Consider the following 25,596-nt stretch of genomic DNA (forward strand, 5'->3'; position numbering starts at 1 on the left):
AATAATGTATCATAACTTTAAGTATTGACCAGAAACTTTATTTTAGTAAAATAAACTTAGGATCTTATCAGCAAATTTACATTCACCAGCATATCTTCTTTTTTATTACGATCGCAAAACAGAATATAGACTAGGTATAATGAATAAGTCAACAATATATAACAAAAAGATTTTACTCGATAATGTTTTAAACTCCTTGTTTTTTCCACAGTCTAATTAAAACTTTGTGGTACTTTATGCTCATTAGTATTTCTTGTCTGTGGTCGTTTATCGTCGGCTTATTTTATAGAGCTGCTAGCCGCTGGACCAAATACAATAGACATTTATTTAGGTATATAGTGTGGGTTTGCAATTCTTATCTCCTGTGGCGTGTGGTTCCGCCTAAGAATAGGACTACTCCATATCTGTGGATGTCGGACGAGGCGACTAAGGAACACACAGCTGATAAGCAATAATAGTATTCCCAAAGAGTTTTGACGTCAGACTTGACGGCAGGTTGTAAAATCACAGTCGAATCTTCAAATTTTTAAGGATAGAAGATATTTTTACGCTGTCCGCGGGCTTCGCGGTTTCGCAACCCCGAACGCAACCGAGAACAAAGATGAGGGATGTTAAATACAAACCCGCACTACAGACTGACATGGTTGGTGAACTATATATCTATCTTTACAGTAGAAAACAACCTTATGTGATATACCTATAAGTTTTTGGATAAATTTGCTTGCAGGTAGCAATAATTTACACTATTACATATTACCTATTTGTTTTTTTAGTTTTCATATAACTGAGAATATTTTCTCATCAAATCAAATGATATTTAAAAGAAGTGCTGACGTGCGCAAAAATTGTAATTTTACATAACTTTTTTTACGACTTAAGTTGGAAATTGGGACACCAAACAAGGCTGTAAAAGAGCAATATTTCGGTAACGAGATTCTGAAAAGCGAATAACATGACCACTATTAAGCTAATATACTTTTTTTATACAGACTTTATACGACTAGGACCTAATAATATAACTTACTTTTTAATAACGGGAATTCGTTCCCGTAGGAATTTAGGTATAGGAAGTATCCATAATGCAAAGATTTACTCTACCTATTCACCACATTTCATCGGAATGAGTCCAGTAGAAAATATTTGCTATCATATCATGCTTATTTATGTAGCTAAATCATTATCACAGAAATTTGAAGGAAAAATTTCCACGAGAACAGTTCTTTTCTCCGTACTTAGCCTACTTTCTTTGGAATCGCTAGAACGTAAAAAGTTACTTTTGCATTTATAATAATAGTTGGGATAGACTTTGCTTTACAATCTATAATCATCGACACAAAAAATCCAAGCTACATGTCACTTTGCTACGAACTCCTCTCTTTATTCCTCAAAAAACCTTTTATCACGTGGTCCCATACATTTCACATAATGATCTGAATATTTTTACACCGCCTCATTTTTCATGGAGCCTTTTAAACGTGACGTCATGAGTGTGACACAAAGAGTAACTTAACAGAAGGTCACTGGCTTTTTAAAACAGCTGTATCAGACATGATCAGACATTACATCCAACCGGCTACATATGAGTAACATAGCCGATTTGTATAAAATAAAAATGGTAAACCATTCTGGTATTATAGGGACCAACACTATTAACTGAGCTTCTTTTATGTTACCTGTTTAAGTACCTATAAATTTTATAACCACACAATTAGTGCGTCACGCATGCGCTTTTTATGGAGTTTGAAGCCGAATAATTTCATGAAAAAGCGCAGGCGCACGCAACGATGTCGGTGTACCTGAACAGTGGGCGAAGTGCGGGTTAGCATTTCACTTCTCACCATCGAATCAATTCGAAGTGAGACGCAGCGAACCAATCACATTGCATTATTGTGACGCAACGACAACCACACTGCAATGTCATTGGTTCGCTGCGTCTCACTTCGAATCGATTCGATGGTGAGAAGTGAGAATGCAAACACGCACTTCGCCCTCAGGCCTCAAAAGTGAACTAGATTTTTTTACTATACCTACCTAAACTTACAAATCACAGACTTCTCAACGAATATGCCCTTTTCAACCCTTTTCAATTAGTAAGTTTAAAACTTATAAGAAGCCTCCACTTTACACCACTTGGTAACAAAACTCCAGCTCAAGATGACTTTGGTAAATCGATCGTTCAGTCGAGAACAGTTGGGTAATTTTATTAGGTCTGTTTGCCCTCTCGGTGGATCATACGTGATGCTCAAAGTAAAAGTTTCGAGTGTTTAACGTGATGTTGTAACCGCTATTGTGAGCCGGACACTGAAAACTGTTAAAAATGTATCACAAAAGAACATTAACCTGTGTTTGACGTTAAGTAATTAATTAAATCTATTATGTCGGCTCCAGGCTGTCGTTGAACAGTTTGCCAAACTTTGGCGGATTCAGTATATACTGCTGGTTTTTCATTGCGGTAAATAAAAGCACTCACACTAACTACGCAATGTTCACGCATTCGCGTCGGGGTGTGTCTGAGTTCGGCGACAGTGTGGAGCTGGCATTATAAATTTCATCACAATTGGCCCAGCAGTGGATTAGCATGAGAGCGTGACATACCCACAGGCTTTCGCATTTATTATAATGATGATTTTTTGTGATATCCTTCGAAGATTTATTCAAATCAAATCCAAAAGTTAACTATTATTTTTATATCCCTTGACATTATATTATATCCTAAGTACTCAGGTATAATAAAGAAAAATGTAGTAACTATTTAGTGTAGCTAGAGATAAAAGCTGTCAAAAGCTTTCGTCCTTTTAAAAAGATCTTAAATCACACTAAAGCGGCAAACTATGACACAACAACTTTTAAACTTCATCCTGTTTTCTGCTAAAAGTTATGACCAACATAATTCGAGCTGAAACCACACGAAAGCTCGAAAGTTAACCGTCTATATACTAAGCTTTAACTTTTAACGGAAAGTTTAAACACGAGCTAACTAGTAACTATATCTACGTTGAATCTGAGTAAATTTCTTGAATGTTCAATTTTAATTATGCAATATTTGGGGAACACTAAAGTCTAAAATATAAAAAGATAATAAGTTATTAAATGTATTCACACAATAAGAAATTTATAATTAAAAATTAATAATATAAAGACTCGTAAATAAATAGTTAATTTCCAAAACTAATGTCGTGTCTTTTCTATAAGATGGGTAAAGTTTAATAACGTCCATTAGAATTTTAAAAGATAATTCTTAAGACGATTGCGACTCGGCCCACGCCCCCCGTGCCAACCGTAACTGTCGTTAGCTCTATACAAAATTACATTTTTAATTATAAATTATCTTATTTCTCCCCACACCATGTCTCATTTGTTGTCCTGTCCTGTGTGCCCTGTCATCTGCACACTGAAGGGCATGTGTGACGTCGCAGATAATTACATATTCATTCATAGAAACATTCGCAAAGTTTCGTGCTAAGCCCCGTTAATAAATTTATATATAAAATTATATGTTCAATGCGCGAAAGTTTAAGAAACATTACTGTCACAGATAATTGTTGTGTCGAAGGCGTCGTATTGTTCATCATACATTTAAACGAGTCGACACATGGAAAAAGATTTCTTACGTCGGTTTTAAACAAACATTTTGAACTCCTACTAGTATCAACCTCCTACATTTGCATCTGCAAAGTTTTCAAGATGTATTTTTGCTATTCGCAAAATGCGTAAGTGTAAGTAAAAGAGGTTCAAGGTTGTTCCTGAAATAGCATATGACATCGTCTCTTACAGAATGGGGAATGATTAGTTTGCTTACCTTATTTCATCTATGACGACCACGGTGGCGCAGTGGTCAAGTTCTTGCCACTGAACCGAGAGGTCCCGGGTTCGATCCCCGGTCGGGTCATGATGGAAAATGATCTTTTTCTGATTGGCCCGGGTCTTGGATGTTTATCTATATAAGTATTTGTTATAAAATATAGTATCGTTGAGTTAGTATCCCATAACACAAGTCTCGAACTTACTTTGGGGCTAGCTCAATCTGTGTGATTAGTCCTAATATATTTATTTATTTATCTATTTTTACACATAATATCCAAGTATTTCCAATTAAATATAATTTATTTGCTAAACACACGCATATATATACCGAAAGAAAAAGTTATCATGAGTATATAAAGGAAGCGAGTGAGATTTGTTAGGATCGTGGCGAGTGGAAATCCCTAGTCTCTGCTACCTCCATGGGAAACAGGCTGACAATATGTATGTATTAACCATAATATTTGGTGTGTGGTTCCGCCCTATAATAGAACCACCACAGATCCTCAAGTAGATGTCGACTTTGTACTAGCGGCCCGTCCCTGCTTCGCTCAGGTAAAACCTTAATAAATTATACACCTAAACCTTCCTCAGGAATCAACTATATATAAATAAAAGCCGCATCAAAATCCGTTGCGTAGTTTTAAAGATTTAAGCATACATAGGGATATAGGAACAGAGAAAGAGACTTTATTTTATAATATGTAGTGATGATTTAACATTTCTTCTTGTTACAGAGATGTCGTCGTGTCGCGTAGCCGCGTGGGTTGCGGCACTGGCAGCGGTGTCCTGTGCGCTGCCCAACACTGTCACCGCTCTGGACCTGAACAAACTCTATGGTCATCATAAGAGATCAGGTAACACGACTCCCTACAGTTTTAGCCTCAAATTCGAGTCAATAAGTCGAGTCACGTACATATTGCAACGATCCCAAATGATGAGAAATGATAAGGAATATGATAATGAACATATACATAAGTATAGAGATTTTATTTTATTCTTATTAATTTATTATTATTACTATTAATTTTCTTTCTTAAAATACACGGTCTAAATTGTAGTGCTGGCAAATTTTAATAATTATAAGTCAATTCAACTTTAGATAAAAATATGTTAACTATATTGAGAAATTATCTGAAGGACACTGTTAGATGAACGGCATCTCTTTGTTTTTCATTAAATAAAAACCTTTAACGGCATGTCTTGACATATACTAACGACATATTCTAGCACAGAATTTAGAATAACAACGCAAATAGAAGCGCCACTTTCACACTTGCACTATATATTCATATATAGAAATGATAAATCAAAACAAAAAAAAAACAATTCGTTTGCGTTGAACACAACCGAATAATGGTCTGTCTGGTCTGGTCTCTTTCCATACTCAATTTACAGTAACAGGAGTAGGGTTAAGAGTGAGCCACGTAAAAGTTCTATCCTTTCATGGATGTCGTGCGACTAAGGGATAGGAAGCCTGGGCAACTGATAGACTATATCGTTCCCAAGGAGGGTTGACGACAGACTGGCGGATGGTTGTTAAATTACCACCGCATCTTCACATTTTGAAAGTTATTTAAACCCTGACTCCGGGCTTCACGGCGTCGAACACAGCCGGGAACATGCGGAGATCAGAAAGAGGAGGCTTCTATAATTCCAAATTCTGTGTCTAGCACTAATTACCAACTTAGAGAGATTCTAAAGGTTTTTCCGAGCGACTCTCTTGTGATTACACCTAAGTACGTATCTCTAAAAGTTCTTAATCTCAACCTTAGTAACTCGAGAATAAGGATAAGTTTAGCGTGTTTTATTATAAGGTTTTGGTTATTTATACATCTGAAATGCGTTAAATAACACGGAATGAGCCTTTCATCAAGTATTCCTATTGGAGATTCATGAAAATTGTCATTAAGTAATTCCCCCAGAGTGTGTTAAGTCGTGGCCAATGTATTCTTGACATTTTAACTTGTACTTTAGGATTTTTACTGCGCTCTTTGATGTTACGGTTTATAATATTTGACTTTGTGATTTTCGCCTCACTGAATGTTGCCACAGAAATTTGAACTTTGTTATGGCATGTGGTTATCGCCCTAGATAGATAGATAGATAAATGAACTCTTTATTTCACAAAGGAATCATAAGCTTCAACAAGGTATTAAACTCAAACATAATAAGCTCAAACGCGCACTTATCGCTAATGCAATTCCTTTCAGCCCTAAAATAGTACATACTCTATTCCCGTTGTGACAAAACAGACAGCTGATACGCAAGGACAGCATTACCAACGAGAGTTGATCACATATAATCTGTAGGTAATAAAATCACATACGAATATCATAATACACATAATCTCATACTTACAAATATTTAAAATTAGAAATAAATAAATGATAAATATATTAGGGCAAATCACACAGATTGAGCTAGCCCCAAAGTAAGTTCGAGACTTGTGATATGGGATTCACTCAACGATACTATATTTTATAACATATACATATACATATATAGATAAACAGCCAAGACTCGGGCCAATCAGAAAAAAAAAAAAATTCCATCATTACCCGACCGGGCATCGAACCCGGGACCTCTTGGTTCAGAGTCAAGCACTTCACCACTGCGCCACCGAGGTCGTCAATTGTATAATTTGTTCTTTTATTTTCAAATTTAAATTTTAAAAAAATCAATAGGTTTTGCTTGTCTATATAATTAAGCAATTAATATTTCAAGTAAATGATTCAACATTCGTTTTAAAAAAGTATTTTAAACCTTAACCACAAATACCAGGCGTGGGAAAACGTCCAAATTGAGCGTAAAAATCATATTTGCTCGACATCGACTACAAATATGGAAATACCAAAATACCTCTCCATTTCGTGTTATTTCCGAAGCGACGGATTTGGTTGCCTTGTAGATTCGGCTCCCAGTGATATTTTCTGACCCGACGTCCTAGGTGAACGACGGGACGCTGTATGACGCGATGGGGGTGTGCATCTTTCTCAACTCCCTGCTTATCAATACCACCACTATCTCGTTTTAGTCAATTTATTTTTATTCATTGGCAAATTTAATAAAATTTATCATATAAAACTAATTAATTGTGTCAACTCTGTCGAATAGAAAACTGTAAAATAAATGAATAAATATATTAGGACAATTAACACTGATTGAGCTAGCCCCAAAGTAAGTTCAAGACTTGTGTAAAAAACAAACTCAACGATACTATATTTTATAACATATAAATAAACAACCAAGTCCCAGGCCAATCAGAAAAAGATCATTTTCCATCATGTCCCGACCGGGGATCGAACCCAGGACCTCTCGGTTCCGAGGCAAGTATTTTACCATTGTCCTATATATATGTATTTCGTCAATAATTTAAAAAAATATATTAAAATTTGATAGAGATTCGTATATGTGCGGATTGTCCCGGTCTTTAGCAGTATAACTATAAATAAACATTTGAGATATACACTCGGGCCCTGTGTCGTGCCTGTGTTCCTGGGTCGGCAACGCAATTACGCGTTACCGCTCACCTAGGACGGTTAAGTTGTACTAGTAGGTAGAATACAACATAGCATTGCACTTTGTGTTGTTCATATCAATTTAACTCATTTTAAAAATACTTTTACGTCGTATATAATAATCGTAGACCGTTTCCAACACTCGTAGGCCGTTTACAAACTCGTAGACCGTCTACAAACTCGTAGACCGTCTACAAACTCGTAGACCGTATACGTAGACTATTCATCCTACAATTTCGTAGACCAGCCAGCCATAACCAGTTGTAATCTCGTAGACTGACCACAAATTGTAGGTCACGAGACCTATTGGTTTACACATTTTCTCTCTGTCATCACACTAAACTTACACATTTAATTCTTTGTATATTTGTGTTCATATTCGAACGTGCCCAGTGAACATATATATATCTTATACATTTTATACGTTTATACATATAGTCAATAAATTTACAAATATTTTCCAACATTTATTCCAGCTATAACAAATCCTTGAAATATAATTCTGTGTGGAAGTTTAAAAATGTCGACTGCAAAATCAACTCGTGTTTCGAACTAACAAGCGTAAACTGTGTGTTGTATTTTCCCTTTTTTTTTTAAGCCGCCTACGGATTTACGTTTTGTGCACACGTTCTAAACACTGCGGTCAAACTGAAACATGTTGATTTTTTTTTTATTACTTGTAAGTATGTCTTGGATTAATTGACTGGTTGTTCCATCATAGATCACTATGCGAAATATTGCTTTGTTTTCGAAGATGCTCTCTCTCTCTCTGTTTGTGTCTTTTTTTTGTCTCCTCTTTGCACGGTCGTCGGCATACCTAGTTGTCGGACTGTCGAACGTAATCATCCTTGACCATGTCGTCATTGTAAAGCCAACATTTCTCGATTATAAAGATGTATTTAATAAAATGCACAAGTATTTCAAATATGTGTAAGAATGGTGTTTCAATCTTGACAAATCTTGATGATAGTTTCCTCTTGTCAGCAATAAAAACTATATTTTTCAAAATACCTCGGCTACATATTTTTAATTGACATTTACAAATATACAATAGAGCAAACTTTATAATTAATATTAATCCAGTTGTATTAAAGTTTTCAGACGATAAGTTTTCATCTCTTGAAATTAACTTCTAATTTTATTAATATTCTAGAAATTTCTCGTACAAATCTTAGTTTAATTTTCCAAATTGCTTTCATAGGTCCTTGAACCAATTCTTGACTAAAGTTTTAGATTGTACCCGAAATTAATACTTTAACAATTCACTAAGTGAATATTGTTGTTGATTAATAGTGTTGTTAATTAATTGACGACCTCCGTGGCCTAATGGTCATCATGACTCGGACTGCTACACTGAAAGTCCCGGGTTCGATCCCCGGTCAGGGCAACATAGAAAATGATCTTTTTCAGATTGACCTGGGTCTTGGATGTTTATCTATATGCGTATATGTTATAGAATATAGTATCGTTGAGTTAGTATCCCATAACACAAGTATACAACTTACTTTGGGGCTAGCTCAATCTGTGTGATTTGTCCGTATATATTTATTTATTAATAATTCAGAACTATTGTTGGAAATATAAACCTAAACATAATTGTTATGTTCACGGATTAATTAAACCAGCGAGTTCAAAATCGTTGAAGATGTCGAAATCAGTCGGACATCATCACATCATCATATTCGCAAATAAAGGTTTGAATAAATAAATATGTTACATTTTTTCAAAAACTTCGTCGATGATACTAAGTATTTGTTGAACAAATTTTTTGCGAAACCCTGAATTTGTATTAAAATATACAAATGTCCGAAATGAAAAGGAATAAATATTTATTCAGATCTAATTAACCAACCCTTTCGTACGAAACAACGAAAATACTACGTTTGCAGTTTTTTTATAAAGCTTTCTGAAAGCTTTTTTAGGTATAATTTCTCTGCTTGCCACTTCTTTCTCACTTCAGTCAGTAAATAATATCCCTGTCACAATTTCTCAGAGAAAATGGCTGAAAGACTTTCTAAATGTTTTTTTTTTAAATTAAAATTATGACATAATAAATAATAATGTCCTGTAAACATTCATCCACTTAATTTTTAATATATAAATAAAACTGATTTGAAGAAAAGGCTACGATGAGTTGGTTGTGCCACTTATTTTTCACCTGCGCTTTGGAAGTTGGCGGTAGACTAATTTCATAAAAAAATTTAATTGAAAAATAATTAAATTGAAATGAATTGAATTTTGAATTTTGAATCTGTGTTTTTCGTTCGTTTTTTTTTTAATATGACGTAAAAAGTGCCTAGGAAAGTCTAAGAGCGGGTTACACCAATCAACTTTGACGTAACCTTTAAATTGCGCACAACAACGAAACCAAGCGACCTAATTGGTCTTATAAGCGGCAGCGAGCAGGTTAAAGTTAACGTCAAAGTTGACTGGTGTAACCCACTCTAATTTCTTAACAAATTTCACTATGACATGTCTCGCTGCATTCTCCCTTTCTGTTGCAGAATATTGCCACCCGTACGAGCCGTTCAAATGCCCAGTAGACGGGAACTGCATCTCGATCCAATACCTCTGCGATGGCGCGCCGGACTGCATCGACGGCTATGATGAGGACTCCAAGCTTTGCACTGCTGGTATGTAACAAAACCTATAATAATAATAGATGGTATATTATAATAGTGTGAAGCGGTGGTGGTGTAATGGCTAAGACGCCCGCCTGTGGATCAAAAGGTCTCAGGTTCGAATCCTACTCGTGCCATATGAGTTTGTATACAAATCTGACTATATATAGTAGTTTTCATCGACCACCACTTGCTTCCGGTGAAGGAAAACGTCGTGAGGAAACCTGCACACAGGTTGATTATTATTAACTTGTGTGTGAAATGGAGAAGGCAATGGCAAACCACTCCATTAATAATGCCAAGAAAGTTGTTGTGTGTGTTTCATTCCACGTAATGACCACGACCCTCAGCCATGAGGAATACAACTATGAAAATGAAGATACTATAATAATTAATGATGATGATTTCAACTACAATAGCTAACAAAACTTAATAGGTAGTGATCAAAATAGTGTATTATAAGACACATGAACGAAGTGGCTTCCCCTTAAAATAGACATTAAGAAAAGTGTCAACGGACACATTCTTATTCCTATACTACGGACTTAAATAAAAATAGGTCAATGTTATTATGTCTCTCCGATTATTAGTTTAAAATTTTATTGCTAGAACAACGTTTCCAGCAGAAAACGTTTTTTTCCATTAAAAAAAATACAAGTGGCACAAATTTCTTATTTTCGTTAAAATAAATTATAAATCTTTGCGGTGGTGTAGGGTTTGAACCACACCACCGCAAAGATTTATCACACCAAAGTATCAATTCAAAGTCACGGTTCCCGATCACGCTACATCGGGCGTCCATTTACTAATTACATACATGTATATATATATATATATATTATACGTATATGTACTTCTTAAGTACTTTTACTTAAATGTTCCGTAAATATATCCTTGTTGTGGTTATGTAGGTATAGAGGATTACTAGCGATTTTAGATACCTCTCCACTTGGGAGTTTCCAATACTTAGAATGTATCCCACAGAACCTGATATAAGAGCTATTCGTTTTACTTGCGGAATAAAACCAAGAATTATTCAAATATATTAGAATTATCGCTGTTGCGTCTCAGTACATTTTTATTTTTTTCATATCGTATTTACACATTAAATATTTGTAACGTGAGACAAAACATCCGCAATAATCATAAACTTTGTATTAACAGATCATGGCTTTAAAAGGTTCGACGGTCTTTTATGGATCAAAGTGGAAAATTATTAAACAAGTTCCATGCAGAGGCATTTAAAAAGATGTTATTCAGAAATTAGACCATCACTTTTACGTCATATTTTAAAAATAAATAATTTTTGTTATAGCAACAAACTACTAGCATTTCAATAGAACCACTGCTAAGGATTGCCGAAAAAAACTAGTTGGTTTTGCTGTTCGTCTCTATCACTATCATGCCAGAAGGGCTTACCATTATATATTCTTTTATAAGGTTCGATAGGGCTAGCTAAATATGTTTTTTAAAAACTGTTTTTTTAACTTATTTCCAGCTAAACGTCCTCCAGTAGAGGAAACAGCGTCGTTCCTGCAGTCCTTACTGGCGTCTCACGGGCCCAACTACTTGGAGAAATTGTTTGGCAGCAAGGCGAGGGATGCGCTCGCGCCGCTAGGGGGCGTCGAGAAAGTCGCCATTGCTCTTTCAGGTAATACTTGTAATTTTAATGCCGGCAACACACTATAGCCGAACTCGGACAGATGCCGACGCGAATACGATTGCATAGTTTGTATGAGTGCTTCCATTTACCGTATTGAAAAACCTGCAATGTATACCGAATTCATAAAGTTGTGTGAAGTCGGCATAAAAAAATACTTGACTGGAACAGCTCCTTTCATGGGATAAGTTGGCCGTTGCCACTAACTTTTATTTTTAATTTCTGTATTTTGTATTATTTTGTGTGCAAATTTGATATACATTGAATACAACAAACGCAAGTTTTTTTTAATTCTTTTATTTTAATTAAATCGATGGATAGTCAAGGTTTTATTGTTAAATGTTTTTTTCTTTAAATACTTCAAATTTAACACCATGCTATACTTTAATGAATAAACTTGAAGTGAAATAAAGCAGCAATGACCTTATTCAGTAGCAATTTTAGCCATTAATTATGCCTTATTATCATAGTACAACTTTTTAATAAGGGCTATATTTTCCCATGCTAATTAATCTTATTTTATGCCACATCTGGGTGCGGCTTAGCGAAATACCGCAGGAATATAATCCGGATATTATGGCATCACTGTTGGTACCTAATTCGGTAAACCCCTGTTGTAAGATTTATTGTCAGCATAAACCGCAAACATTGATAAACGAATTACCCATAGTAATTTCTATCATAAAATATATTATTGTGGTTCCTGAATTATGGATTAGATATTTAATATTGATGAACATATTACGGTCCGGAATTATTTATTGTAATTACTAGACTAAGAAACGGTTTTACCCAAAGTATTAGGTGGTTTAGTAGATAAAAGAATATTTATTTTGAAAGATATGGTATCGATATTCGTATCTTTAGATCAACGAGAGTCAGCAGATCTTAGCAGATTAATATATCATTTTACATTATATCTTTTCATTTATTGCAATTTGTTATTCTAGCACTTGTTAACCGTAGCATATTATACGATTATTATATATGTAACTGCTCGAAGGTCTATGATTATTTATACTTGCCAGATTGCGGGTAGATGGCTGGCGCCACAGACCATCTGTGGTTGGCGCCCACCTTGAGGCCTTTTTGCACATTAATTGCTGATATCAAATAATCCAATACAATATCAAGTTGTTATTTTGTTTGACTTTTAAACGCAGTATTATGATGTTTGAAGATATACGTTTTAAGTAAACGCTGCAATAAATTATAACAGCTTCTAAAAACTTCTGATTTATTGCAGAATCCCAAACGATCGAAGACTTCGGCGCGGCATTACACCTCATGAGGTCAGACCTGGAACACCTCCGCTCCGTGTTCATGGCAGTTGAGAATGGTGATCTGGGCATGCTCAAATCTCTCGGCATCAAGGACTCCGAATTGGGAGACGTCAAATTCTTCCTCGAGAAACTGGTTAACACCGGTTTCCTCGACTGAATAGCACCGGAGTCTGCCTCTGAATACTACCACATCGTCCAATTTGCTCCCCTTAACCCCTCCTTCTACAGCTATCTCCCCTATGATCCACCAAGGTACAGGAAGTAAATCTCCTGTCACTTTTTCTCCCGAGCGAATGATGTGATTCTTTAAACTGATGAGACCCAATCGTAGATCAGACGAGCTCTAAAACCGGCCACATAGACTCGACCTGATGACGAATGGTATTCATTCTGCTTTATTAGTTAGAAAGGTTTAATTTTAATAGCAACTAGTTGATATATTTTTACATTGTTTTGTCTTTAAAAAAATAGAAATGTAGTCAACGAAAACAGATATGGTTGAGGACTACTCGCGTCATCGTCATTCAAAATGTTTAGCGATCTTCTTGCTGATCTTTTGGCTGGCGATCTTGACCATAGCTGAGTGTGAAGAGTGGAAGGGATAAGTATGAACGTCGCCCCATCTCAATTTTCTACCCGTCGAAATCAGAGGCGACTCCATTATACGTCAATGTTCATAATAAGCGAGATATAAAGCTAAAGAATGATTATGTTCGAGAGAAAATGTCCTTAGAATTATTAAATATTAAGAATCGTTGAAAGAATGCATGCGCTTTATATCTGGCTTTTAGAAAATTCCAGAATAGGACCATGGATACATATCACTGTAAACTTAGAGTAGGATAAACGGTAAAATACATATCATAGATTTAATCTGTAGTTGATAAAGTACAATTATTTTAATATGATCGGTATTGTAGTGTTTATGAAACATTTTATAGGTCCCATTTAGTAGGTACATACTTCATCATTAAAATTGAAATATAGTTAATAAAGCCTGTTGTTTACGGTGCTGCACTTCCCAGACATATCAAAATTATGTGATTAATAATAAATATTAGATTATGGGGTGTTATAGCGTAGTGGCAGAGTTTATTATATCCTAGTAGGTAGGTATTTTATCTTCAACTTTTCATGACTATTGTCAAAAACTGCTAGGGGAAGTTTTGGCACAAAATTGTTAACTAGAAAAATTTAAAAACATCTAAAATAAAAATCATAAGAAATACGATGATTAACAAATATTTTATTTGAAGAATTTTGGAAAAAAAATCTCAAAGTTTGGTAATTTGATTCTTACCAATTTTCTAGTTGACAAAATTGTTAAAACTATGGATCCTAGCATAACACCATTTTTATCAAATTTATCATCTGCCAAATTGTTTATGGTCATGTCATGTCACCTATTGTATCTGTAATATATACAAAACTTTTGTCAAATGCGGGCTAAGAAGACAACGAATTACGAATGTAAATTTAACGTTGTGGAAATATGTGTTGAAAATCATCATTATAGTTGAGAAAAATCATTAGGTGGATGTCAAACTCAGGAACAAACGATATAAGGTTGGCGCTTCGGCAGATACGATATCTTATGATTGATTAATTTGAAAATTTACTAACGATCTTAAGACTAGAAGAAAATAAAGTTTTTTTTTTCTACTATTAAGTTACGGGCGTATTGATAGCCTGTATTTGCCAGAAGTTAAACTTTTCAATGCTATTCTCAAACCCGTAGAGATCCCTATAGAAACGGACATCCCTAAATTAGGATTTCATATTAGATGTTAAGAATTTTTTGGAATATCAATGAACTATAGTATAATTTTAACTTGCGTCAGATCTAAGTATAGTCTATGTCTACAGGAGAAAATAAAGCTCTGTTAGATGGTATTATGTGTTTTGAACTAAGTATATGGCTTATTGTTCTTAAATAACAAATCAATAAATGAATCATCTTGAATTGGTGTTTCATTTCACACAACACACTCGCACACTAGCGCCACCATCGCACTTTTATCCATCTCCTTTTTCTAAATTTACAAATATCTCTACATGATAAACTAGACAAAGTATTTTATTATGTGAAAACTAAGTTTCTTTAGAGTAAACATTTACAGTGTAGCATAATTTGCAAAGATTTTTTTTACACTAAAGCAATTGATAAAATTTTGATGGTGGCGCTAGTGTGCTACCTCATAAGAAAAATAAACCAAATTAAGATTGCTTATAGTATTTGAAAGTAGTATACATTTTACGTTAAAAATGCCTAATTTCTGAATTGTTTTGGCTATGCACCTCCACAGAGCGACATTTTTTCGTAAGAATGCAGATGACACTTTACTTGCTATCTTACCGCACGTACAATCAACAGCACATCAAGATACCCTGCATAAACCTCTATGTAACGCGGTAATAGCGACGAGTTTACAATTAATTTGGGTAAGTTGATTTGCTGTTGACTGTACCAGTGTCCAATAAAAAAAATCATGAATTATATCAATGTATTTCAATAATACTTACATAATATATTTACAGGACTACCATTACAAACTCGCCTTATAAATTCTACTTTTGCATTCATTTGTAACATATATATTTTAAAAAATAACATTAAACAAATTACTTCCCTAATGCATAAAAAATAAAGTCTAATATTGTGAAACATGAAATATAATTTTAGAGAATAACGCGATCATTTAGTTTGTGTAATGACCAACACACACTTGTGAAATTCTTGGTCCAAAATTATTGCTGTCTCTTTCATAATGATACTTAGTTGAAATTATATTGGTCAAAGAATTGGAAGAGTTTGCCTCAAAGCAAACAGTGGTATAAAAAAACTTGAAAATAAATAATATAATAATAAACACTGATTTTTAACCGGCATTCTAACATCTCTTCGTAAACTATGGCAGTGTCCTTATACCGATATTAAAAGTTAAAATAATCTTAAATAATACCTAATGTAGGCTCCAAACAATCGACGCGAATGCATAATCATTGCGTAGTTTTAATAAGTGATCTTATTTACCATGTTGCAAAATCAGCAATGTATAATCAGATATACAACTCACCAAAATTTGGGGAACTGTACGCGAATAGTATGGAACCGGCATAAGGTTGTGAATCCCCTTGTCAAATTGCAGAAAAATGCATGGGTACCAACTGCTGGTTTTCATGTTAATTATGGGCCGTCCATTGATCAAGTGACTTTTTTTTATCGTCTTCATGGCATAAAATAATATCATACAATATGCCGCTATTCAATTTACAGATCACGCGTTTGACAAAAACTATATTGTGATATTTCGAGATTTTTCTATCGAATCGATAGTAAAACTGACTATTTATCTACAACACCAGCAATTTGGTCAAAGAAACTTGATAAGTTTACAAATATAACTTATTTTTTATTCTTCAGTTATTCTACACCAAAAAAACCAAACAATATTCAGAAGACATGAAATTCTTTATATGGGACAAAATTCTGGGATAAACAAAGAATAAATTGCTATTCAGATCTTAATAACTAAATACTATATACAGACCGACGTTATAATTAAAGCATTTAACAAAATGTTGAATAGACTCAACGAACAAACAGCCATTTTAGAACAAGCAAAAATACTGTTTTAAAAAATTGAAATGTCACATTAAGTTTTTTACCTAATCTGTTAAGTATTAGGTTATTTTCTTTATTAAATACAATTCTCATTTAATTTATCGTCTCAAAATGTACATACCGTTAATTAATAATCCTATCTCGCAAAATTGTATATGACCTATAATTTTTTAACATGATCTTAAATGGTCTTTACTTTATTTTGTGTGAAATAAAACGAACTAATTTTAAACCTGTGATTTATCCCGGAAAAAAACAATACTCAATCATTAAACACAGTTTGTTTACATTCGACAACTATGTCATTTTGTCGGATGTAAACAATTTTCCCATCATTACAATTTCGCGAGATAGATTATGAACTAATCGATTGGTGTAAAGTTACAAATAAAAATAATAATTGGAATGAAACTTTTATAGTAACATTGTCAAAATTAGTAAATAAACAAATAATATTTAAAAGTGTTTAGGTACGTAAATTGAAACAATTTCATAATTCAAAATTATTAAATTGAAAAACATTTATCGCCAAAGGCACATATTTTAGCTCAGATATTGACAAAAAAGCCAAAAGAATGTTCTAATTTTCAAAATTCCAAATTATTGTAACCAATCTTCCTTGATCTTACTTTGCTCGTGGTAATAAGTTTCCCTACCTACATTTTTCACCGTGTAACAATAGTTATACCATATATGGATTATTCCCTACGTGACCACATGCAACTGACCACGCGAATAGTCAAATGGTTAAACTCGAAAAAATGTTATCTTTAAATTTGACAACAGCATTGTTTATTTTAGCAGAGATGGGAAAAAATTATTTGAATAATTATTCGTGGCGAAATTTAGTTACGAAACTAGGTACCTATACGCTCTCTCGTACTCTCACCTTCGGAGCAGTGACGCCCCAAAGGCCAGGGTGAGCGTAAAAAATTTCCCTTCAATTTGGAAGATTTGGCTATGATTTTACAACCGATCACCCGCTTGACGACAACTCTTTTTGAGAATGCTATCATCGCCTATCAGCTGTTAAGTCTTTGTATCCTTTAGTCGCCTCGTACGACATCTATGGGAGGTGGGTTCTAGGCCAAATAAATTGGCCACGAATATATAATCATATGATTATTCATTTCATTTCATTTTTTAATTTTATGGCTGTCAAGATTGAGAAAGACACTGTGATTATCACTAAGAATTATAATCGGTTAGAAATTCTACTGCAGCAATTGACCGGTATCCAAGAGTTGGAGATACGACATTATTTGTCATTAAAATAAACTTGACGTCACAATTTTCATACACCTGGACCATGACCACGTGTGTCATGGTTCATTGGTCAATGGACCTCCCGTCCCCCTCCGATTTATTCGTGGTCAATTTTTTCGCGGATAAATGTTTATTTAAACAAAATTTTATTCCAATAATGTCAAAAAATCCCATTTCAGTTCAATAATATAGTAGCTAACATTACAGAAAATGAATATTTCATAAGAATAATTTATTTATATTTATAATAAGAGCGAGTTTATAATTGTCATGTTTAAGTGCCTGTATTTTTTCTCGATTTTAACCATATGAGGGAAGTAAGTAGTCATCTCCTTGTGATCACATAGTGAATACACCCAGTATGAAAACTAAACTTAATAAAATGCAACTTAAAGTCTCTTACTCCTCTTTCTTGGTTCAGATTTTTCAGCTCTTCGCTGATCTTCCTCATCCATCTTGGTAAAATGTGACTGAATGTGAGCCAACAACTTCTTTTCCCTCGAAAATGTCTCATCACACATATTACATGAATACTTATCTTTGTCTTTACTGGCAGCTGGTGGTTGCACCATAGCGGTACTGGTTGATATTTGAGACTCCTGTATTATGTTATCTGTGGGCAAAACATATGATGGCTGCAGCAATGGATCTACGTTGATAAACGTGAAAAATCCAGAATCTTTCGCCCGTGTTGTATCTTCTAATGTAACATTAAAAGACGGCGGACTCTCTTCTTCTGGGGCCTTTGATAGTTTCGGCTTCTTCTTTTTCTTTGGAGCCTCTTCAACTGGCTGTGGTTTGGTAGATATTAACAGTTTACTAGGATTACCTGTCTGTACTATAGTATACGACTGTTTTTTCATAGCGGGAGTTGTAAAAGCCGGCGGTTCTGGTGCTCTGGACACAGTTTGAAAGAGTCCAACGGGATAAGGTTGGTCATGAACAGAATTAATAACAGGCTGTTGTGCTACTGGGGTGGGATTCCTTGAAGTAATTGTGAATTGAGGTCTCTCTTCGCTATCAACTAAATCAATAAACGATCTGCTTTTCATAATATCTTGATTAGGGACAACAGATTGTGCAGAAAACTGAGGTTTAAGCAAAGATTTACTATTTTCTTCTACTGGAATATTTGACTTTCTTTTTCTTGATTTCTTTGTGTCATTCTTATTTGTAATTATGGGAGCACTAATTTGTGATGGAATATTATTACTAATTGGTGGTGAAACATTGTATGTTACATTTACATTGTTTGTAAGACTAGGAGCTGGAGTGATAGTACTTGGAATAGAATTATCTTCACATAGGGTAAAGGTGTTATTTGGTCCAGGGACTAGTCTGAATCGACCATTCAGGCCTGGCATGGAAGGAAAATTTACAACAGGTGCCGCTGGTTGAGGATTCGGAGTGGTTGGCTGTACAAATTGTTGCGGGTTCTGGGTTATTTGTTGGGATGTATTACAATTTTGGGATGTGTTTGGGTTTTGACTGCCTGTGTCACTATTATGTTTAACTCTACTAGCTGGTCCTATTCTTGGCTTAGGTTTCACCAATGGTGGTTTCACAGGTTCTTCTTTAACTACAGCCTTCTTTGCATCATCCACTTTCGTGTTTATGTATTTCACAGTGGCTATTTTAGGGGGCTCCGGTGGTTTTATATTTTTAGTGAGGTCTACTTTAGGTATGCCATTCTTTGCACAAGAATGTGTCTGGACAACTTCTTTCTTCAAGAAATTTCTATTGCATAACTTACACTGAAATAACACACCCACACCATTAACCTTAATCATACAAATATGATCCATAATGTTAAATGGCTTTTCTGGTGGTTCTGGCTCAGTCTTTTTCTGTATGGATTCTTCAACTTTATTCTTTTTGTTGTCAATTGGTCCTTCATCAAAGTCAAAACTTAAGCTGGTTATTTTTTTATTCACATTGGGTTCTTCTTCAACCTCATCATCATCACTACTACTGGAATCTTGGATAACAGGCTTGGTTGCTTCCCTTGTAGGTTTTAGTCGCCTTTCAACAGGGCTTTCTGGAGGTTTCTCTGCAGTTTTAGATCGTAATGATCTTTTGGGTAGTTCATCACATTTATCTAATGATAGTTTAACTTCCTTGAACTGAACATTGTTTTCCTCTTCAATTTTTTTGAGAACTTTCTTTGACCAGGGACCTGGTTTATTTACAATTCTAGTTTCATTCTTAGGAGCAATAACAGGTTCTTCATCTGGTGTCGGACTGCGAGATATATCTTTGATACCTTCCATGGCTTTCTTAATAAGAGCATTACATATATCTTCATTGGTCATATTGGATTTGTAAAGCTTTTCTTCCCACATCTGTCTTGTATTTGTTCTAGATATAACTGGAGGTTTCTTTCCCATGTTGGTATGTAAATTCTCTTGTGTTTTTATGCACTTGCTGACAAATTCGTGGAGTTCTTCAAGTTTTGCAGAGCAACGAAAACATATTTTGTGTGGTAGATCATCATTTTCTTCAATCTACAAAAGAATATTACAACAGATTAAACTGTGATCAATAACAAAACTAAGCTGCTGTGGTACAATGAATTATGAGAAGGATATTAATGTAAGGTGTATGAACAACAGTGTTTAAAGAGTATGATTCATAAATACTCTATTAGGTCTCCACTAATACAGGGCTAAACTGGTAACTGGGATTGTCGACACTACAAACAGAACTCCATGCTTCATCTATATTAAAACTCACCCTGAATGGCATCAACTGGTCAATTTTAATTGCAGTGCTTTGATCCTGGTCAAAAATATTGAGAAAAGGACCCTCTTTACCACCACAAAGTCTACAAACTTTCATCAACACAGGTGGAACAACTGAACTGTTGGCAGCAGCTTTTACACTGTCACTTATCACTTTCTCGATATCCGCAGGCAAATCAGGCATCTCTGCAGCTTGGTTCGGAACCTTAACCTTGTTTTTCTTTTTGGCTTTAGCCATTTTGTTTGACTTATTAGTTTTAAACGTATTACTTGCAAGCGCAAGAAATTATTGATATCTAAATGGACAATATTATAGTTCTTTCGTTATATTATTGGAATATAATTATATCTAATCACTATATTCCAATAACCTTTATGTACCTTTCCTTCAAGATTTTCTTATTTATTGCTTGGTAAAAATGGTAAACCAAATTAAAAATCTACAATCAGATCAGCCGCCACTGCAACATGGCTGGCTGCGGACCCGAAAGTTTTTTTTTATTATACAGCTGGCAGCTCAGCTGGCTAGCTTGGCCTGTGTATTGGCCAATCCAGCCCAAGTTGGCAACACCGAAAGTTATGACATCTAGGCACAGATATAAAAACATTTTAATCTGTGCATATAGGATGGTTTTCCACTAATTGGGTGTGTAGCCATGAAAGCGAAACTAGCAGACAGACTTGCTTATTTTTAATATTAGTATGGATCATTGCTTGACACACTGTATATTAAGCTAAACTATGGCGCTAACCTATCAGCCAGAGAAGATTGTATGTTAGGTGTACCTAACATGTTAGGTGTACCACAAAAAATGTAGTATATTCAGGTGCCGAAATACAGGGAAAAATCGTTTTCCATAAGATAAAAATACTTCGAAAACTATGGGATATGCTTCACACCGTAAAATTTTCGAGCCAGTAAACGGTCGAAAAGAAGCTCGGAACACTTCACACGTGAAGACTTATTGAAATAGGGACTTCATACAGGTAAGATCTTCAGTCAAAATCAAGTTTATATCAGTTTATGACCACAGTTGCCCAATAATGCAGAATATAACCTAAAATAGATTTTCAGGATAATTCACCAAATCCTTTCTTTTTCCTTTAAACTCGCACTACAATTGCGTAGTAGGTATTTTTGGTCGTAAATCTGCAACAATATTGAAAATTGGCGCTTTTTGCCTCCATTGGCAATGTTTGTGTACCTTAGTTGTACCAGTAGCGCCATCTGCGCTGAGCTTTGCGTAACATGCCCTCTTTCAGATTAAAGATCATTTGTTTATACTACTTGTAACATTCAATACTACGTGGTTGCAACACTCAAATTAATCAGACGACGCCATCTTGAATTTAGTATTGTGCTAGTCGGGGGGGCGGTGACATATTTTTACCCGTCATCGTCATAATTTTTGTGAATTTGTTGGAAAAGCTAAAATAGTGCCGTTTTGGGGTGTAAATAGTTTATGTCAGGACTGAACGTGAGGATGGCGGGTCAGACTATTAACGATAGGCTTTTAGCCGCTCGCCACAGTATCGCCGGCCAAGGATTAGCAAAATCTGTGTGCAAAGCTACCACCGAAGAAATGATTGCACCCAAAAAGAAACATTTAGATTGTAAGTATTTATATTTTAACCACGACGGTATTATAATTCGCGCTATCAGTTGCACGGAGGCGTATTATTTTTGCGTTCAATAATGGTGACAGGTTGCCAGAACATTATTGGTCGATAACATTTCTATGATCTTGAACATACCTACCTACCTTTCGCAGCCTATCGCTAGATCGCAACGATGTTTTGTCTTAGCTAATAATATTGAACTTGTTAATTTACTCGTCTGATGTTGATGTCGAAATATATTTGCATCATCCGCTCTCACGCCATTTATTGACACAGTTTCACATTATGTCATGTTGAAGACTGGTGGAAAGTATGTAACATGTTCGTAGTCGCAAAAAAAATCGATTGTTTACGCTAACTTGCCTACCTACCCGCAAGATTTATGTAAGAAACCAGAGGATAAGAACTCTAATATGTACTTACCTACTGGTTTATAGCGAAGATACGTTGTTTAAGTATCGTAATTTCATCACCGCCAAATTTATATTTGGTAGCAACCTACCAAATATAAATTTGGCGAATTGAAGTATCAACATACTGGTCAAAATCCATACATATTATAAAACAAAGCCCTCTGCCTATCTGTCATGTTTGCAATAAACTCAAAAACTAGTGCAAGGATATTCATGCTATTTTTGTAATAAAATCTACCAGATTATTATACCATTAGTGATTGGTCCTTCCAATCTTGGACCATTTCACCCTTCCAAGAGATACATTTTATATGAAACTTTACTGTCTAAAACCAGGATTAATAAAGGACTTAAATTTTAAAGTTTATCAGATGTTTGTTTATATTTGGTAGCAACCTACCAAATATAAATTTGGCGAATTGAAGTATCAACATACTGGTCAAAATCCATACATATTATAAAACAAAGCCCTCTGCCTATCTGTCATGTTTGCAATAAACTCAAAAACTAGTGCAAGGATACTCATGCTATTTTGGTAATAAAATCTACCAGATTATTATACCATTAGTGATTGGTCCTTCCAATCTGGGACCATTTCACCCTTCCAAGAGATACATTTTATATGAAACTTTACTGTCTAAAACCAGGATTAATAAAGGACTTAAATTTTAAAGTTTATCAGATGTTTGTTACTAAAATGTTGATATTTCTTACATATGTTTCACAAACAAATATTCTAAACCACACAAAATAAAACCACAAAAAAAAATAATTTGGTACCTAGAAATCAAGTTTGTTATTACATACTAGCTCCATGGCATTAGACACAAAAGATAGGAAGACATCAGGTGATCAGTACATTTTACCATGTTGTAAAGAGTACTTTTCAACAGAATAAAAATATTTATCCCATGGGCAATATTGTGTTGGTAAAGAAGGTGCTTTAACCATTTTATATTAGCAAAATCCCAATATTATAAATGCAAAAGTAGTTTAGTAGTTTGTGTTTAGTAGTTATCTCTTCACACTCTATCTACTCAAACATCTTGAAATTTTCTATACATATAGTTTGAAGTATGTAGAAGGACATAGGATACCTTTCATCCCTGGGAAAATAACTGCTCCCGTAGAAAATCACACGGGTGAAGCCGCTGGTAAAAGGCTAGTTTTTAATAAGCTATCTAATGTCTAATAAACAGTGATTATTAATCTGTTACTTTGTGTCCAGCCAGGCTCCGATTGTGGGGAAACCAAACCAGATAACAGGGACCATTTCCTGTGTTATCTGTTGTTTTACATGGCCTGGTCGTCTGATGTTCCTCTCATATCCGCCTACTATTTTATTATCAAGGTGAAATTACTGATAGGGTTGCTGGGTCCAACTACTTATTGTCTATCAAAAGCAGTCTGTCCTGGCTTCGCTCGGGTAAAAATATTTATAAACTACTTTTACTTACTTTCACCGCGAACATAGACCTCACAAATACAATTTTTTTTTTTACATAATTGTGAATATTTCATAAACCACTTAACAGATTTTGATGCCCCACGAACTTAAAAATTCTATTGACAGATTCTATATATACCTTTTACATCTCATCAAAATCAGACCAATGGGTTCGAAAGTTATCCCGTTACAAACATACATACAATAAATGTATTTTTTCCCCAAGTCGAATTGTAGAAATTCAGAGCCAAATATACATTCACTGACAGTTAATACTTTAAAAAGCCATAGTTCATTTAAAAACTTTAATGTCAAATATCTCAAAAAACCTTTTTTAAAGTTACATGATTTTGTCTTCACACGGCGGCAGCGCGTGCAGTGTTTGAACACTGCGCGCACGTAAATTAAAAGGTGTATTTTGACAATTATTACTACGCAAGCATATTAATCCTTACGATTTAAAGTTATTTCATCATCAAGATAATTTCATGAAGGTAATTGTTAATACGTATGTACCTATATATTGTTGACAATATATAGGTACCTACCTACATAAACTAATTGGGCGTGCGTATTTTTTAATTACACGATACGTATGTGCAACACAATTTATCTTCATGAAATTATCTTGATGATGAAATAACTTTAAATCATAAGGATTAATATGCTTGCGTAGTAAGTAATAATTGTCAAAATACACCTTTTAATTTACATTCCCATTTTACATATAAAATGCCTTATTTTAGATATAAAATATAGATGTATAGTGTCGCTGACTTTTTTATGGATCTATTAAAAACCTATATTTTTGTAGTACATTATATGCATGTATAATCAACATTAAGGCTAGCGCACGCACGTAAAATTTTCGGTAGCGCTTTTTTTTTCTGATTACTTTATAAGTGTTCATTGATATGGCTGAAAACTAATTTATTTCAAAATATGCCTATAGCAATCTCAGATAATGTAGCTTTCAAAAAGAATTTTTGAAATCGGTTTAGTAGCTTCGGAGATTACCCGCCTCAAACTTGCAAACTCACCTCGCGAACACAATATTTTTTTTTACAAAATTGTGAATATTTCAAAAACGGCTCAGCCGATTTTTTTGCCCCACACGAACTTAAAAATTCCATTGTCAGATCCTACATACCTTTTAAATTTCATCAAAATCGGACCAACGGTTCGAAAGTTATCGCGTTGCAAACATCAAAAAATGTGTTTTTACCCCAAGTAGAATGCATTTAATGCAATGCATGCAATTATAAACCTAAACCTTCCTCAGGAACCACACTATCTATTTCTGAAAACTCCATGAAAATCCATACAGTAGTTTTTGAGTTTATTGCGAACGGACAGACAGATAGATATAGATATACGCGGCAGAGAACTGTTAGGATGTCATCTCACTCTGAAAAAAGATGCAAATAACCAGGAATTTCCAAATCCGTCTTCTCAGATAAGATTTTTCACAAAAATGTCATTTTTGACACAAGCTTTTATTGTCATCAATTCATTATTATGATATATATGACCTTATGGTGCACATAGGATCCGCTTCCGACGAGGGAACTCATCAACGGTTAACTATGTACGTACAT

At 34.5% G+C, this 25,596-nt stretch overlaps 3 protein-coding genes across 13 annotated transcripts in view; 2 read left to right on the top strand and 1 right to left on the bottom strand.

Annotated features, from left to right (window-relative positions):
* The window catches only part of LOC128678198 (uncharacterized protein), a 64,435-nt gene extending 49,586 nt beyond the window's left edge, over positions 1–14,849 (top strand). The window contains exons 2-5 of the mRNA XM_053759583.2: positions 4,539–4,658; positions 9,827–9,955; positions 11,442–11,594; positions 12,850–14,849. Of these exons, the coding sequence (XP_053615558.1) occupies positions 4,541–4,658; positions 9,827–9,955; positions 11,442–11,594; positions 12,850–13,043 (594 nt within the window). The 5' untranslated portion in view covers positions 4,539–4,540 and the 3' untranslated portion in view covers positions 13,044–14,849. The remainder of the gene's footprint in view (positions 1–4,538; positions 4,659–9,826; positions 9,956–11,441; positions 11,595–12,849) is intronic.
* A 3,166-nt stretch (positions 14,850–18,015) lies between these two features.
* On the bottom strand, positions 18,016–21,004 carry LOC128678197 (uncharacterized). The gene is made up of 2 exons (XM_053759582.2): positions 20,511–21,004; positions 18,016–20,281 (listed from the first exon to the last, which is right to left on the bottom strand). Exons 1-2 carry the CDS (start codon positions 20,754–20,756, stop codon positions 18,167–18,169), a joined length of 2,361 nt encoding a protein of 786 aa, XP_053615557.1. The 5' UTR covers positions 20,757–21,004; the 3' UTR covers positions 18,016–18,166.
* Positions 21,005–21,853: 849 nt separating this feature from the next.
* Positions 21,854–25,596, top strand: part of lap (like-AP180) — a 33,920-nt gene continuing 30,177 nt past the window's right edge. For 5 of the 11 annotated variants that reach the window (XM_053759330.2, XM_053759332.2, XM_053759335.2 and 2 more), the window contains exon 1: positions 21,864–22,132. In XM_053759330.2, coding sequence (XP_053615305.1) covers positions 21,982–22,132 — 151 coding nt within the window. In that variant the 5' untranslated portion in view covers positions 21,864–21,981. Of the gene's footprint in view, positions 22,133–25,596 lie in introns of all 11 variants that reach the window. The other 6 variants (XM_053759327.2, XM_053759328.2, XM_053759334.2 and 3 more) reach the window with 4 other exon arrangements.

Source organism: Plodia interpunctella, chromosome 19 (assembly GCF_027563975.2).
Source record: "Plodia interpunctella isolate USDA-ARS_2022_Savannah chromosome 19, ilPloInte3.2, whole genome shotgun sequence".
In the NCBI taxonomy this organism is placed as follows: Eukaryota; Metazoa; Arthropoda; class Insecta; order Lepidoptera; family Pyralidae; genus Plodia; species Plodia interpunctella.

Coding starts and splice junctions, on each gene's coding strand:
- LOC128678197 (XM_053759582.2), bottom strand. CDS start 20,756: ATGGCTAAAGCCAAAAAGAAAAACAAGGTTAAGGTTCCGAACCAAGCT. Junction 20,282..20,510: donor ACCAGTTGATGCCATTCAGG/GTGAGTTTTAAT, acceptor ATTCTTTTGTAG/ATTGAAGAAAATGATGATCT.